Below are 15,655 nucleotides of genomic sequence, written 5' to 3' on the forward strand. Positions count from 1 at the left end.
TACATGAGGTGTGTTTTTATGTCTCCAAGCGTTCAGGGGAGGGGTCATGTTTGGAGAGCTTTCAGCCCCCGCTGTGAGAAGGTCACAGGCCACCATCGGACATAAACCTCTGACATGGTCAACATAACAAGCAGCGAGTGTCAGCTACGATTAGACCCTCGGGTTAATTCCTCGGTGTGTCCTGTCATTCGAAAGAAACATTTTCATATCACTTTATTATCATGTGATTTGTCGACTAATATTCAATGTATTAAAAGAGATTATGGTTGCATTAGAGGATTAGAGATATTTTAAGGAAGCAGGAATGAATGCACAGTGACCTCACATCCATACACACACATAATCGTACAGAAAATTCACACCAAGCCTGACATATATGCAGGAGATTACAATTTGATTTCCAGAGAGCGGTACAAAACAATCAATTTCTCTCTCATCCGTCCGTTCGTCCACACATGCATTATTCCTCTGCTGATTGGTTCTGTCTGTGCGACACACAGAGGTTGATGCTGGGGCCAGAGCAGGGCAGGAATGCCAAGTATGGGTTTAAGCTGTAAGGTAACATCTATGTCAGAAGCCTCATCGTGTGTAAGACTAAATCTCAGAGCAGGTCTTGAGTAGGAACTACTAAGACAATCTAATATGAACACATCCAGTGAGGTCCACAGGAGCCAGTCTGACATGTGACTGGCTGCGACACCTCAAGGTGAAAGGTCAACACAGATTTCAGCAAATCTGAGCAGGCACGGCATGAGCTTATATTCCGGGAGGGGAGGGGGCATGGCTTGGCCTCCAACCTTTACCCGCTAAGACCCTTGAAGTTTTTTACCCTGACCTAGACTTGACTCCTTCATCTGGGATGTTAGCTATACTAATTACAGCCTGATAGCCGCCTGGTGCCAAATGCAATTCACTTCCCCCCAGATTCTCCTCGACTCCGCTCCAACAGCTGGTGCCAACCTCACTTAGCGCTCATGAGGTGTTTCGGACACAAAGTGCGAGCCCCCACTATTCTTCTGCTCTGGCAATCTACCTCCTTTGTTTAGGGTTTTGTTTTCTGGACACATGTTGCTCAGAGGGCAGGTTTGGGGGCAAAGGGGAGCAGCAAATTGTAACATCAGAAGGTTGGCTGGCATGCACCCTGAAAGGAAAAAGCATCTCCTAAGCCAAACAAAAGGGGATTAAAATGGCGCCAAAGATGGATATGGAATTTAGGCATCAGAATCCTGACCTAATGCTTTTGCATCTTAAGAACAGATACAAGTCAAACCATCTCCTCTGCGGCTTAGGGTATTAACAAGGCACAAGGTAAGGTCGGGATGGTTAGAAGGGGCCAAAAGCCAAACAGCGGTCAGGTGACTTTGGCTCAACGACGGGGAAGGCGACTCTCCCTCAGAGTCAGGAGGCCCAATTTATTCCCTCTGTGCCCTGAGGCCCCCTGTCCAACCTTGTGGCGCCCTCCACTCCCTGATCTGCATGTCTACCACTTGGCCTTAGACCCCCTTCGGTGCCCTCCAGCCCACCCCCCACATCTCACTGCACCGACTTGTCATATCTGGGAACCCAGAGCGGCCCAGATCAATGCGAGCTCTTCTGAGATTATCAGCATGTGGGTATGTTTGTGTGTGTCTTTGGGGCTGAAGTGTGTCTACATGTGTAGGGGCTATCTCTGAGCATGTCCGTGTGCATTTGAATCCGTGAGCATACATGCAGGGTGTATGCGTGTGTGTGTATGTGGACAAGTGGCCTGTCTTTGTTGATTAGATAGGAGGTGAGCCCTGCAGTAGGCGGACATGCCGGCTGACCAGCACGCACACACACACACACACACACACACACGTAGGCAGGGGGAAGATGGGAGTGGTGTTTTTCCGCTGGCTCTGTCGTTTAGCCCTGAGAGGCTCACAGAGGTGATAACCAGTCTGTCTCTAGGTCAGCCAGATAACAGGCCAGTACACAAAGCATTCTTCTTCTTTGGAGGATATGCACGGAAGTGTAGGTGAGTATCTGTGAGTGCAGGAATGCGTGCGCACATATCTGCAGCCAAGTATAAAGGCTCACACCACAACAACACATCTCTCAGCATGGCCTGTCACAGATAGCGGGCCTGCGTGCGACATGCGAATTAAAGAAATTCATGAGAAATGTGAATTAGACCCTTTAAAGAGAGACCACTGTTCCAACCAGTTTTATGCATACGAGGAAAACACACTACACTGCACTTTATGACACATGTACCGCCTGTTCCTTTGACTGAGAGCCAGATTGTTTTCTGAGCTCAAAAGTCAGCTGACGCACAAGTCAGAGGTCACCTGATGCTGCCCAGAGCAGTGACAGGCCAGCGACGGTCAGAGGATGTTGGTGGATAAACAAGAGAAGCAGGAAAAGAGGCCTGAGGATTAGGAGCTATAGCATCAGTGAGGGATCAGCGCAGCCTATCTCATTACTCCCAGGCACAATAAGCACAACAACTCTCCGAGCACTTTATAATTGCTGCTTCCTAGGCAACAAACAAGCTGTGTTTATTACCCCTTTCTACTCCTTGGTGCTTTTATTGGAAAAAAAAAAAAAAAATCATCCTCTAATTGCCACATTTCTCTAATACCAGCCGCGCGTCGGTTTTCACGCGCGGTTTGTCTCCTGTCCCGGAGACGGCTGGTTAATAAAGTTTTTATCTGTCAACACGGAGCACAGGGGAGGATCCAAGGTCACTGCTGCATGCTAAAAACCTGGCTAGCCGAGGATCTACCATCACTTTTGTTTACATAATTATATAAATAAGATGTAATTTTCTTTTCTCAGCAAAAAAAAAAAATAAACATAATAATTTGGGGCTGATTGTGACTCAAGGACTTTCAAGGATCCGTTTTTTTCCTCCTTTATATTCTAATGATGTCTTGGCAATATGTGCATATCAGATATATTCTCACAGTTTCCATGTTTTTTATTTCATAACAGTAATATTAAATGTGCATTTAATTATAGTGTAATTGTAGAGAAGAGAAGAGAGGGGCTTAATATGCTGCCACAATACATCAAAAAGCTTTGACTAAACAGGAGTGGAGGGTTAAACTCACAAAAGAGACCCCTCTCTCTCTCTCCACTCTCTCTCACACACGCAGTGACATATCAAATTGACCGGCTCCTGCAGATGTCCGATCCCAGCATGGGTTCTTCACTCCAGCGGTCGTGCATACAGTACGTGTGTGTGCACGTGTGTTTGTGTGTATTAATTAACAGCTAAACCTTATGGACTGGCTTCATGAACCCAAAACAATGTCACTGTCAATATGAAACGATACGTCTGACAAGTCCAGCAGAGCAAAGCAGAGCTGCTGAATAAGAAAAAGAATTAAACTGCACATAATTACAGTTAACACACACTTCTGAGAGCCACAATCATAAAGTATAATTAAAAGTGAGGGACTAAATTCTGTTTGCACCACAATATAATTACACTGTAATTGTGCACATCTGCAGGTAAATGGAGATAAGAAGGCACCAGATCTGACCTGTTTAACATGCAAACAAAATTAAAGTGTTTGGTTTACTGTTACAAATCAAACAAGAGTTGACATCTTTTGCTCTTTAGCTGGGATTTTGATGCAGTAGTTGTGATCTATCTCTATGTGTTTTTGGCAGAGTGAACTTACAAGGATTAATGGCGATACTCTCGTATGATTACTTAATAGATTAACCTCTCTCCGCTCTAATCTACTTTATCCCATCAACTAAGTTAACCTAGTGGCAGCAGCTTCGAGGGATTCTACATTAACTGCCAAAACATTTACAAAGTCCAGACTTAAACAGAATTATATATTTAAGAAAAGTTTGCATCATTTAATAGAAATGTAAAATCCTGCAGCAATAAGGAGCTAACATGTAGCAATCAAGGTCTTGGGTTTCAGCTCGTCTTTTCACAGACAAGATCAGGAGCAGTAGTAATGATGGGTATCAGCAGAGGGTTGTTGGTACATGGATAACATCACTGTTTCACTTACGCGTTGGTAACTTCTGCCCTGTTAATGAGGGCACAGACAGACAGGCAAACTGTGGGATGAAGGTGATCGCTAAGGCGAGCAGTGGTCAGGATTTACCGTGCCCCACTGCAGCTTATTGGATTAATTCCACACCAGGGTTTGCACCTTCAACCAGTTTACAGCTAAGAACCCAGCATGTTATCAGAGTATGCGCTGCTTTTTGACTAAAACACAACCTGAATTTTGCAAAAGTCAGCCAGCAATGATGAAAAAACACTGGGTGCTTGTTTTTCATCCTACACTCGATCCCGTTGATGCCGCAGCCATCAAACGACGTATATGCACAGTTTCTGTGTTCTTTCTTCTAAGTGGTTTGCCACATGTCGAGGTCAGGGGTAAAGGCTTGGCGGATTAGAGCCTATATAGAGTCAATGAGAAGAGGCCATATGGGCAAATGAGATCCATGTCCGTGAAGCACTAATCTGGAGATGCCCTCTGAGTGACCAGGGATGGACACTACAGCGGCTCAGCGGCTTGGGGATTCGAAAGCAGCCTATGGCCTTGCTTTACTGTAGCCTGTACGTTAGCTCCCCCATCTGACCCTCTATACGCAGGGAGGACGGCGGCTGGCCTGGAAAGTGAGAGGCATCAAAAACAGAGTAAACAAATACAGTCTTCGGTGTAACGTGGCATTCATTCAACACAGATTGATATTTCCAATAAGTAGAGGAACTGTCACGATGTCGCTTTTTTTCCTCCAATAATGATCCAACTCTCCCAGTTGCTGAAACTTCTGTATACTGTAGATAGGGACGTGTTTATAGGGATATCATTTACATAGGAAGAAATTTATACAGTTATTAGCACACTGCTGAATAAAATGCTTGCTGTTTGCCCCATAGCAAGTAAAAAAAAAATCATAAATAAGGCAGTGGGAGGCACGGCGAGAGAAAAAAAAATTAAAGTGGAGTTAAAAAAGAGGGAGGGGGGTATTTATTAAGATACTGTCCCTGTGATTGGCTGCGAGGCGGGTAGCAGAAGGACAAATGGACAAATCTGAGGAGCTAATAAGAGTGAATACGGAACAGCCCTCATGGGCAAATCTGGCACTAAGATGATAATGAGATTATAAAACCCCACTATATTGCAGCAAATTGTATAAGTGTTTCATTGAACCTTGTTGAACTTTCATTTATGCATGCCAGGCTCTTTCCTTTTTTGTCTCCCCTTTCTTCTCCTCCCCGGGATGATGGGTAGAATATGAGGAAGGAGGAGAGGATAAAATGCCTCCTGGATAGAGTTTACCTAGTGCAGGGGTGAACCCGAGACCACAGACCCGGTTTTCCAGACACACTTCTCGTTAGCATAATCACAATAGCCTTAGCTGTTAAAGAAATAGTGCTCTGCATTTCAGATGCGATTATAAATCACACTTCACATCTTTTCAGCCTCCTTATACATGACCATGTCCCGTCAACAGATACACTTTAGAGGATATATGCCAGGTAGTACCTGAAAGCCAAAAGCAACAACATTTACACACTGTTTTGCTCACAAGCTTCAATGTTTTCATGTGCAATTAGGCGATTTTTAAATGACGTGGTGCAAATGGAGGCTCCATAAGAACTTCTGTACAAATGTGTACAGTATAAAAAGTGTAATCTTTATATAGTTAAGTACCAGTGACCAAGTAGAAGGCAAGAAAGTTTTTTGAAAAGAGAGGAAAAAATGAAAGGCTGGCACATATCAGTATTTATTCTTCATTGTTAATCCACAAGTTCTCTATATATCTCTTTATATCTTTGTCTCTATATAAAAGAAAGAAAGAGAAAAGACGGCTGGAAAAAATGTTAAGAAAGTTAGTGACATGACCTTTTATTCTTGTAAAGACTGCAGGGTTTTGAAGATGTAGAAGTTAAAGATCTTTGTAGACCAATAATCTGTACGTTAGGTGGAAGCTCATAGGTGAGGACAAATTCAAGAAAGCACTACGTCATCATAAATCCTTCAGGGAACTACCTTACTTTCTTTTTTCCTTTTTAAGGTTACAGACACACGAACAGATCATGGATGTAATCAAGGTGATGAACTGCATGTAATGCATCACAGTACTGAGGTCGATTCACATGGTTTTAAACGACCATTTTCCCACCACAGACTGCTCTAACGGATTAAAATAATGCTATTACCTTTACTGTTATTGCTGCCACTAAAATGAATGTCATTACATTATGTTTAATCATTTACTACTATCTTCAAATATCTGAAATGAGCTATAAAGATAAGGTGCTGAAGAATGATAACGTGCGTAACTTTGACACGCTTGTACAATTATTAGCTCGACGTATTGATCATCTTCTTTTCATCCTGTTTGTCGGTGAAGATAAACAAATGGTAACACCCTCGTCTTGGACCTGTAGCGAGGGCTTGTCTATCGACTGTGTTGGCATATCTTTGATTCTGATCTGGCTGAAGATACATGTGTGATAGACAGCAAAGCGCCAGAATAGATCAATAAACACGGACAGTTTCCTTTTAGAATTCAATCAAAGAATTGAATCAAAGTGGTCAAGTCTTTGATTCAAAGGAAACATCCCAGAGAGACAGCGACCCACGTGATGGATCAGATTGGCCTGTCACCACGCAACAATACTGTGACCTGACAATGGACAGGCAACAACAGGAAGTGAAGCCTGTGGATACTGTTTGCTTTTCATACAATGCTGTGAGTAAATGCTTACAAGATGGCACAGCATGAGGATCCAAAGTTGGGGAGCAGGACAGGAGTGTTCATGATCTGATTGTTACGTGGTTTGTGACAGAATGATATACAATGCCAACGAGGAGTCAGATTTTACCAGTCAGGACTCAAACCGTCGAGCCACATGCGATCACAAACATACGATTATTGTTGCAAACCATGCACACCCCTTCATGGAAACGGTATTCCCTAATGGCAGTGGCCTCTTTCAGCAGGATAATGCGCCCTGCCACACTGCAACAGTGGTTCAGGAATGGTTTGAGGACTACGACAACAAGTTTAAGGTGTTGACTTGGCCTCCAAATTCCCCAGATCTCAATCCAGTCGTGCATCTGTGAGATGTTCTGGAGAAACAAGTCCGATCCATTTAGGCCGCACCTCACAACTTACAGGACTTGAAGGATGTGCTGCTAACGTCTTTGTGCCAGATACCTCAGCACACCTTCAGAGGTCGAGTGGAGTCCATGCCTCGACGGGTCAGAGCTGTTTTGGTTGCAAAAGGAGGACCTACACAGTATTAGGCAGGTGGTCATTATGTTATGGCTGATTGGTGTAGAGGAGAGTAATGAAGTCCTTTTCAGACATCAAACCGCAGGACTTTTTCCATTGAGTTTTTATCCTTTAAACAACTTCACAGACGGATTTCCACAACTAAACAGGTTTCATTGTCTGCCTTAAGATTCAGTGTGACATTTTTGCTGTTGGAATAAAGTTGTTTTTCTGCTATAATGTGTCATAGCTATCGCTGCGATTCAAATTTCTCTGGTGACTTCAAATAAAAGTGTCCATAGAATTGAATAATGGGAGAAAACTCGTCTGAGCTCTCCAATGAATTCCAGATGATTATTGTAAAATCAAGACAAATTTCTTACCAGGCTTCAGAAAGTATGATTTGATCTCGCTAAAAAGACTTCAAGATGCAAAAGATTCATTTCCCCAAATAGTCTCACGGCACAAACTTTCTACAACAAAACCTGAAGATTTAAAGTCTCCAAAACACGACGGAAGGGAAGACATAAAAGATCTACACAACGGTCTGATAAAGTCTGTCTTTCAATCCACATCAACCACTTATTTATGATACAACTTTTCCACTCCTCTGTGAAGGTTCTCAGTCATCCGGGTAATGGTTATTCTAAGCTCAATCCAAAAGGCAACTGGACTTGGTTGAAGTTCATGAAGAACTTGAGCTTCAAACTTTCCCCATTCACTTTCTTCTCTTGTTTGAGTGTGGTAAGCGGGTGCAATCAGTCAATGACCAAACAGTGAAGCGTCTGAGGTTCCCTCAGTGACCTAAGAGAAAGGTTTTGCCATCATTCTACAGCAAATAAGTTTGACATTCTTGGAAACATAGCAGAGAGTACTTTTGGATAAAGGAATCATAGTTTATGCAATCAAAGTTTATTCCCAAATCAAATCCAATTGTTATTCCAACAAACACAGACACACAAAGCCTAGACATTTGGCGTCTTTGGTGTCAGCATTTTCCCGACATTATGATATGATCTGACCCAGACAATAGCCTCAACCAACCTCAGTGAAACCAGGTCAGAGGTCAGAGTCCGGTTCACCAGAGTTTACTTGTCTATTTCCTGCAGCACTAGCTAAACGTGTGCCGACCAGGCAAAGAAAACACTGGAACACATAAGTGAAAACACGAGCACAAACACATTTCATGTGATCTTCCATCGTGGCAGCGGACTTCCACCTGACCAAGCTGAAAAAACACTGGTTGGAGGGGGTGAGGTCAATTTGAGCGGGCCAGAGTTTCCTCTGAAAGAGTTAAGTCACAAAACCATCAATCAGACAGTGTGTGAGTGTGTGTGTGTGTGTGAGGAGAAGAGGTGCAGACAGCTTGAGGTGTTTCACGGTCAGCAGTGCGTGGATCAGGGAAGTGAGGGTAAGAGTCAAGTCAACCTACAGGAGGACTTTCACAATAAGAGCATGACAGTGTGTGTGGTGTGTGTGTGTTCTTTGTATCAGCCTGTCTGCTTTCATTCTCAGACACTCTTTTGTGTCTTTGTGCTATCTTGCTACATTAATAACACCGAGCCACAGCAGTACGAGCCTTAGGTAAAGAAGAAAGGCAGAGTGACCTCTCATGTCATTGCGGGAATTATTTCTCATTTCTTTAACAATATTGCATCACTTTTCCAGCCAACTCCCTGCTATGTTCATTCACGATACAAGAATCAAGAAATCCTTTCAGCAACATGTTCACTTTTAATTATGAAAAACCTAGCAGGACAGCACGAAAGGTGGGCACATCAAACAGTTGCATACAGTTGCGTATTTACGTTGTGAGAGAAAATGAAAGTGAGTGTGTTTCCGCAGTCCATTAGGGTTAATTACAGCCTTGTGTTGGGATGCTTGTAACAGAGCAGGGTTGGTAATTAAAGTACAGGTAAGACATTAACTTACTTTTGTTAGCCATTAATCAGTGTTTACCTTCAGAGAGCTCCCGCTTTGTAATTAATAATCAGCTTGGACAATGAGTAATCACCCAAGAGGAAGTTGTGTGTGCGTGTGTGTGTGTGTGCTCATGTACGGCATGTCTGTTTTATTAGCAAAAGGGGGTTTTCCCACCTTTGAAACAGCATCTTTACTGATCAAACAAGCGATCATCCATCTCACCAGAGAAAGTCAATAAGCTAAGCACCAACAACAGAGGAGCCCCCTGCAAGACAAATCACTGTTAGAGTAACTTTGCTCTGTGTTTTCATGCATCTGGGTTTAACCTTTTGTTGGCGTCTAAACAGAAGTGCAGATTTGGAATGAGTGCATCTTGGGAAGGCCTGAGGAATCCCAATTAACTCGCACCCCTCTCCCCAACCTTGTTTCTATGTTAGCCTTGTTGCTACTCCACCTCGCACACACACAACCACACAGAGGACACACAAAGGGAGCTTTTCCAGCAGGAGATTGGTTCCACTTTATCTGCATATTTAGCCGGTGTTCAGCGTGCTCCTAACTGATAAAAGTATGCAAGTGTGCCAGGCCACTGCCAAACGCCAGAGCACTGACCTTCTTGGTGGCACAAATTTCTTTGGCAATAAGGAAAAAATGGAGTCAAAGGAAGAATGATTACAACAAAAAAAATAAAAAGGGAAGGAAGGGAATCCAGCCAGTCATACGCAGAAGGAAACTTGTCCGGGTTTTATGGCATTTAAAACAAAAAACTGAGATGTTAGTGGACACTTGAAGTTGTTCTCACTCCCTCTCAGGCCCCGTCAGACGGCCATGCTGGTACACTGACGTCGCTTCACAGATGATTAGGAGTAACAGACAAGCTCTGCCTCCACTTCTCCCCACCTCCTTCTGCCGACACTGTACCAGCATGGAAAACACAATCATCATATCATCACTGCGCCACACAGGGCGGCAGAATGCTCGCGGAGGAGGGGAAAGGAGACGTATAGAGGAAGTCAGAACAAAAAAGAGTTCGAATAGAGAGAGGAAAAGGCCGCTATCACAAGACTCGTCTTATAACCTGTCTCAGCGGCCATTTTTAAGCAAACAATACTTTGTAAGCTAGTCAGTGTATGCGTCTGATCACATTCGTCCCAGGGTTCAAACTGTGATATGTGTGTGTGCATAACAACAAGGACTCACAGGTCTGTTCTGATCACCCCCACCTACACGCACACACACATTCTCGCACCATAGCAACCCAGACAACAGCAGTCATGGCAGCAGAGGAGCTTACTGTTGGGATCTGCGTGTTGATTGAAGTGCCGGGCCACGGTGCCCTGACAGCCTTCCCTCAACCTTCTCTCAACCTCGTCACCTTTGCTGCTCCGCTGTGACTCTCGCCACAATGGCGGCTGCCTGTGAGCCTGCCAGGGCTGCCAAGGACACAAAGACGACAGAGACAACCTTTGACATCAGAAGCTGCCACCAAAAGACCAGAGACAAGCCGAGTTGGCAGCTCTGTTAACAGGCCAGAGACTCAGATCTATTCAGCGCGGTGAAAGTTGCAGAAGTCAATAGAGCACAAGTCAATAGTGCATAGATACAGATGGACGCTGTGTCAAACAGGTTGTGTTGGGACAATGTCAGGCATGCCAGCAGATTTCTAAAAGCTGACCTCGATATCTTGGCTCAAAGGTTGCCGTCTTCTGACCGACAGCAGTCACCGAGAAGAGACGCCAAACATCAAGGTAAAAAAGTGACATTTGAACATGAAATACAGTATTGGGTTTTGTATTGAAGGCTAGATGACATTTCAAGGAGCTGATTCACCGGTAGATGTTAAGGCCACCCGCCCACACAGCTCCGTGTGGAACATGGTGTTTTAGTAGCACAGATGAGATAGCAGTGTTAGAGATGTATTCACCGACATGTGGAGCATGTGTAAGATGACCTATACATTCACCGTGATGTCACTGCGGGGCTTTGAAGAGAATGAAAGACCTCCAGCGTGATGATGGGGACGAGTGATGAGACAAGGATGTGTGTGCAGACGTTTTAAACACATCAAGTAAAAACAGGTGACTTAAATTATTGTGACAGATGTATATTTTTTTTGTCTCAAGCTCAACTTTTCTCCTGCTTCTGTGTGTGCGCGCCTCTGCGTGCATTCCTGAATGTGTGTCACTCTTCAAACAACACTGCAATCATCATCTCTTATCAACGGTCATGTCGAGGATTACAGCTTTCATCCCTAATCCTACATTAAGGACACATTCTCATGATGGCCGTGACATCATCAAGGCCAGTCAACCACAGAGAGGGCGCAGGGACAGGAAGCCAAACACCACAGGAGAGGATTAATGAATATAGGAGAGCGAGTGGATGATGAAAAAGAAAGAGGGCGCCACAAAGAAGACGAAAATAGAAACGAAATCAAACAGCAACATTTCTGTAGTGTGTGAGAGTCTGCCTCTGTTTCTGTGTGTGTGTTTCAAGATAATCTACCACTGCTTTGGTTTCTCAGTTTCTAGGAGAATGATCCTTCTCAATCAGCTCTACTAAGAACTCCAATCTACTCAACACTCACAAGCATGTGCACACACACAAAAACACACACTCAAGAACAAATACAGTCAACGTCACACTGCACTAACTGAACCCGGATAATCTGCACATGTACACTGCTTTAAACCGCTGAGGAAAACGTATGCAGAGGTTCAACAAACACCAACCAATGTATTTCTATTTTGATCATCTTTCCTTAAAGGGCCAGTTCGCAGTCAGACTACGTCAAACGCGTCATCTGGCGAAGGCCAGGGAGCTTGCTAAACACTTCCTCAATCTAGGACGCCCGCCTGCCAAATTCTCTGAAACGCCTTTGGAGACGGCTTATGGTAGAGAAATGTTCATGAACGAAAACGTTCAATGCACGAGCAACAGCTCTGGTGGACATTCCTGCAGTCAGCATGCCAATTGCACACTCCCTTAAAACTTGCGACATCTGTGGCATTGTGCCGTGTGATAAAACTGCACATTTTAGAGTGGCCTTTTATTGTGACCAGCCTAAGGCACACCTGTGCAATAATCATGCTGTCTAATCAGCATCTTGATATACCACACCTGTGAGGTGGATGGATTATCTCGGCAAAGGAGAAGTGCTCACTAACACAGATTTAGACACATTTGTGAACAATATTTGAGAGAAATAGGCCTTTTGGGTTCATAGAAAAAGTCTAAGATCTTTGAGTTCAGCTCATGAAAAATGGGAGCAAAAACAAAAGTGTTGCGTTTATGTTTTTGTTCAGTGTACTTTGGTGACATTTGAGGGAGACGTAGCAATGGTTGTGGACATTAAATTGATGTTTTAGTATAATTGTGATCACCAGTCGAGACTATTACTTAACCCACTATGGTAATTATTATGAAACCACGGGTTGTGACCCCCTGGTCGTGCCAGTTCCTGAGTAACCCCAACTAGAGATACTACTGACAATGCAACCCTGATTCAATTTTTCACCTTTGACTAGAGAGCAAACACTAGCTTAAGCTAACATTGACACAGAGCCTGATGCCTGCATGTATGCTAGTGTGTCAGCACTCGCTTTTTCTGCTCTTTTGAAATTAATCAAATGAAATCTTTAAACAATTATTGTATTTGGAAACTGAAAGTTATCTTAGATTATGCAGTAAGTAGGTATTGAGCAACAATGTTATAAGTGGTGGAGTGTTTGTACACAGTGTGTTTTCTACCTGCAGAGACTCGGGGGCAGTCAGGCAGCATGGGATCCAGCGGTGTGTCCAACGGCTCTGGACTTGATACCCAGTTAAAACAGTGCTGCAGGGAGGGGACACAAAAAGAGTAATGATTATAAATTCTGGGGACACATTTCTCCCTTCTACTAAAGATAGAAATGACTTCCACGATTTGTGCACGGGAAATGAAAATGTGGCAACCAGCATCCTCCAATATTACTCCCACAAACACAAAGAAATGTGTGCTCACAGACGGAAATATAATAAGGGAAAGGCTTTGATGTACAAATAAATGTTTATTATCCTGATGCTACGAAATTTTAATTTAATCAAATTAAAATTAAAAGAGAAAGAAAAATAGGAAGGTAAGTAAGACAAACAAAAGGGGGACAGGTGTGGAAGACAAGGGGAGAGACAGTCAGTAAGCAGGAAAGAGGTGTGTTTACGGCCGAGCGAGGCAGGGGGAGAGAAAGAGAGAGAGAGAGAGAGAGACAGGAACAAGCAATTAAAAGCTCTGTGACATGTTGCTCAGACAGCTTGGCGTTTGTTTGTGGTGGAGTCTGAGGCCTTCTACCACGGCGGATCTGTACGTGCCCTGGGGGAGGGTGTCTGCCCAGCCTGCTGACCCATAACCCCCTGCAAACACCCCGAGTCCTCTCAAACCCCCTGCGGGTGACAACTCTACTGTCAGAAAGAAGAGGAGACCTCTTCATCTGCTTTTTTTTTTGCTGTCTCTATCGTCCTGTCTGTGTGGCAGTCCCTCTTTTTACCTGTTTCATAAGGGTTAATTTAACAGATTATGAATTTACAGTTGATTTAAAACATGTTTTCTTTCTCTGTATTTTCAGATGACAACACATCAAAGTGTGTTTTCCCTTTAGACCGAGCAATGTGGAGTGGTATGCAGTGGCTTGTAAGGTTGGTACAAAAACAAGGAAAAAGGGAGAGAGGGACGGAGGGAGGCTCAGGAGGAATGCCTGGAGAAGACGTTCCTCAGATAAGATAAAAGTTCAATAGAAGAAAGAGAAAATGTAAAGAGATTAGAATGTGCAGCTGGCGTCCTTCTGAATCACTGCTTATCTGCCCTTGTTTACTTTCACCCTGGCCCCCTGACAGTCATTACAGTGTTGTGCATGCTTGTGTGTGCGTGTGCTTGTGCGTGTGGGTCAGTGATTGCATTGCGGGGGGTCTCCCGTGAAGATGTGCAGCGTCTTGAACCCTTTCAGACACAGAAACGCACATGTGCTTTTGCATTTTTTCTTTTTTTGCACTCAGCAACCCTGACTCCCAAGGCCCTGAAAGAGGAGGGGACTGGATACAGAGATCTATGAAATGACTCCCTTTTCAACTCATCCAAAAAAACATACACACACTGCAACATGCAAAAACAAATCACATCACACTACTCAGATATCATTCCCCTCCACACAATATATACCTCTTGGGTATCACTTTTAGCAACAGCAGCTATGTCAAAGAAAACGTCTGCTTGTTTGTGTACCACAGTGATTTATTTACTGTAAGCTTTTCCAGAAATATAGAAACTCATTACAAGAGATAATCACTATGAAACATCTAGCCCATGTTTGCAAATCCTGTCTAAATAAAGTAGTAGCACATAACTACTTACTTAATAAACAATAATTCCATTGGGAAATATCAAACAAGGGTCTGCTATTGAAAAAAAGTTTGCCGCATATGTGACCACCTGATGAAAAGAAATCATCAGACTCTTAAATAGCAGAAACGCCCTTTACTCTCTTCCTCCGTCTTTAATTTCCTCAGCTCTGTCAATCAAAAGTGCTCGCAGTTGGAAGGGGCATAGCATAAGCGAAGCCAAAGAGGTCACAGAAAAATCGGCAGAGAAGATGAGGGAGGAGGAAGGGGGCTTTAGTGTTGGGGGGAGATGACATGTCATCGTGGTAAACAGTGGCATATTGTGTATTTTTAGATCCTTTGCTGTGCCCTAGATGTGCTCTCCTCTGAGCCCGGGCTGCAGGGCAGAGCGGTGCGGAGCGGCACAGAAGCAGTGGGGCTCCTTGACTGCTACATCAAGTGTCTCATTGTATCTCCTTTAATTCATTCAGTCTGTCTCAAGGAAGATGTCAGCTGGGCTGTGGAGCAGTGGGTTAGAGGCGGCTGGATGGAGGGGAAGGAGGGGAGTCTTTCAAAGGGCCCTCCCTCCCTCCCCCCTCACCTCCACCATCACCACCAATGGAGGCAGGGAGGCCGCGGTTTGAATAGATTTGTCAAGGCAACAACACACATGTGCACATAAACTCTTGCATAAATGCACACACACACGCACGCACGCACACACACACACACACACACACACACACACACACACACACACACACACACACACACACACACACACACACACACACACACACACACACACACACACACACACACACACACACACACACACACACACACACACACACAGCCTCAGTGCTGTGGGAGACCGCAGGCATAACAGCAGTCACATAAAGGCAAGGCCTGCTGGCTGGGATTAGAGGAGGGCGATGTGACAAAAGGATGGCACATCAGATCGGCTGCCTCTGACGCATAGCATCATCACTTCAAGCAGCTCGTCTGCCGATCAATGGCGCCATTGAACTAAAGGCAGACAGAAAAACAAACATGTAAACAGATTTGACTCTCCCCCCCCACCTCTGCTGCTCTGTGCATGTGTGTCTCTGAATGTGTTTGGATTAAAGCTGGATACACATACATGTATCCA

The 15,655-nt window shown here is 44.1% G+C and overlaps 1 protein-coding gene across 1 annotated transcript in view; it reads right to left on the bottom strand.

Annotated features, from left to right (window-relative positions):
• The window catches only part of arb2a (ARB2 cotranscriptional regulator A), a 146,515-nt gene that overhangs the window by 30,912 nt on the left and 99,948 nt on the right, over positions 1–15,655 (bottom strand). Inside the window, exon 9 of the mRNA XM_069683779.1 lies at positions 12,904–12,988. Coding sequence (XP_069539880.1) covers positions 12,904–12,988 — 85 coding nt within the window. The remainder of the gene's footprint in view (positions 1–12,903; positions 12,989–15,655) is intronic.

Source organism: Semicossyphus pulcher, unplaced genomic scaffold, assembly GCF_022749685.1.
Source record: "Semicossyphus pulcher isolate SPU_LCO1_2020_fin unplaced genomic scaffold, fSemPul1.0.p SCAF_6, whole genome shotgun sequence".
NCBI classification, from domain to species: Eukaryota; Metazoa; Chordata; class Actinopteri; order Labriformes; family Labridae; genus Semicossyphus; species Semicossyphus pulcher.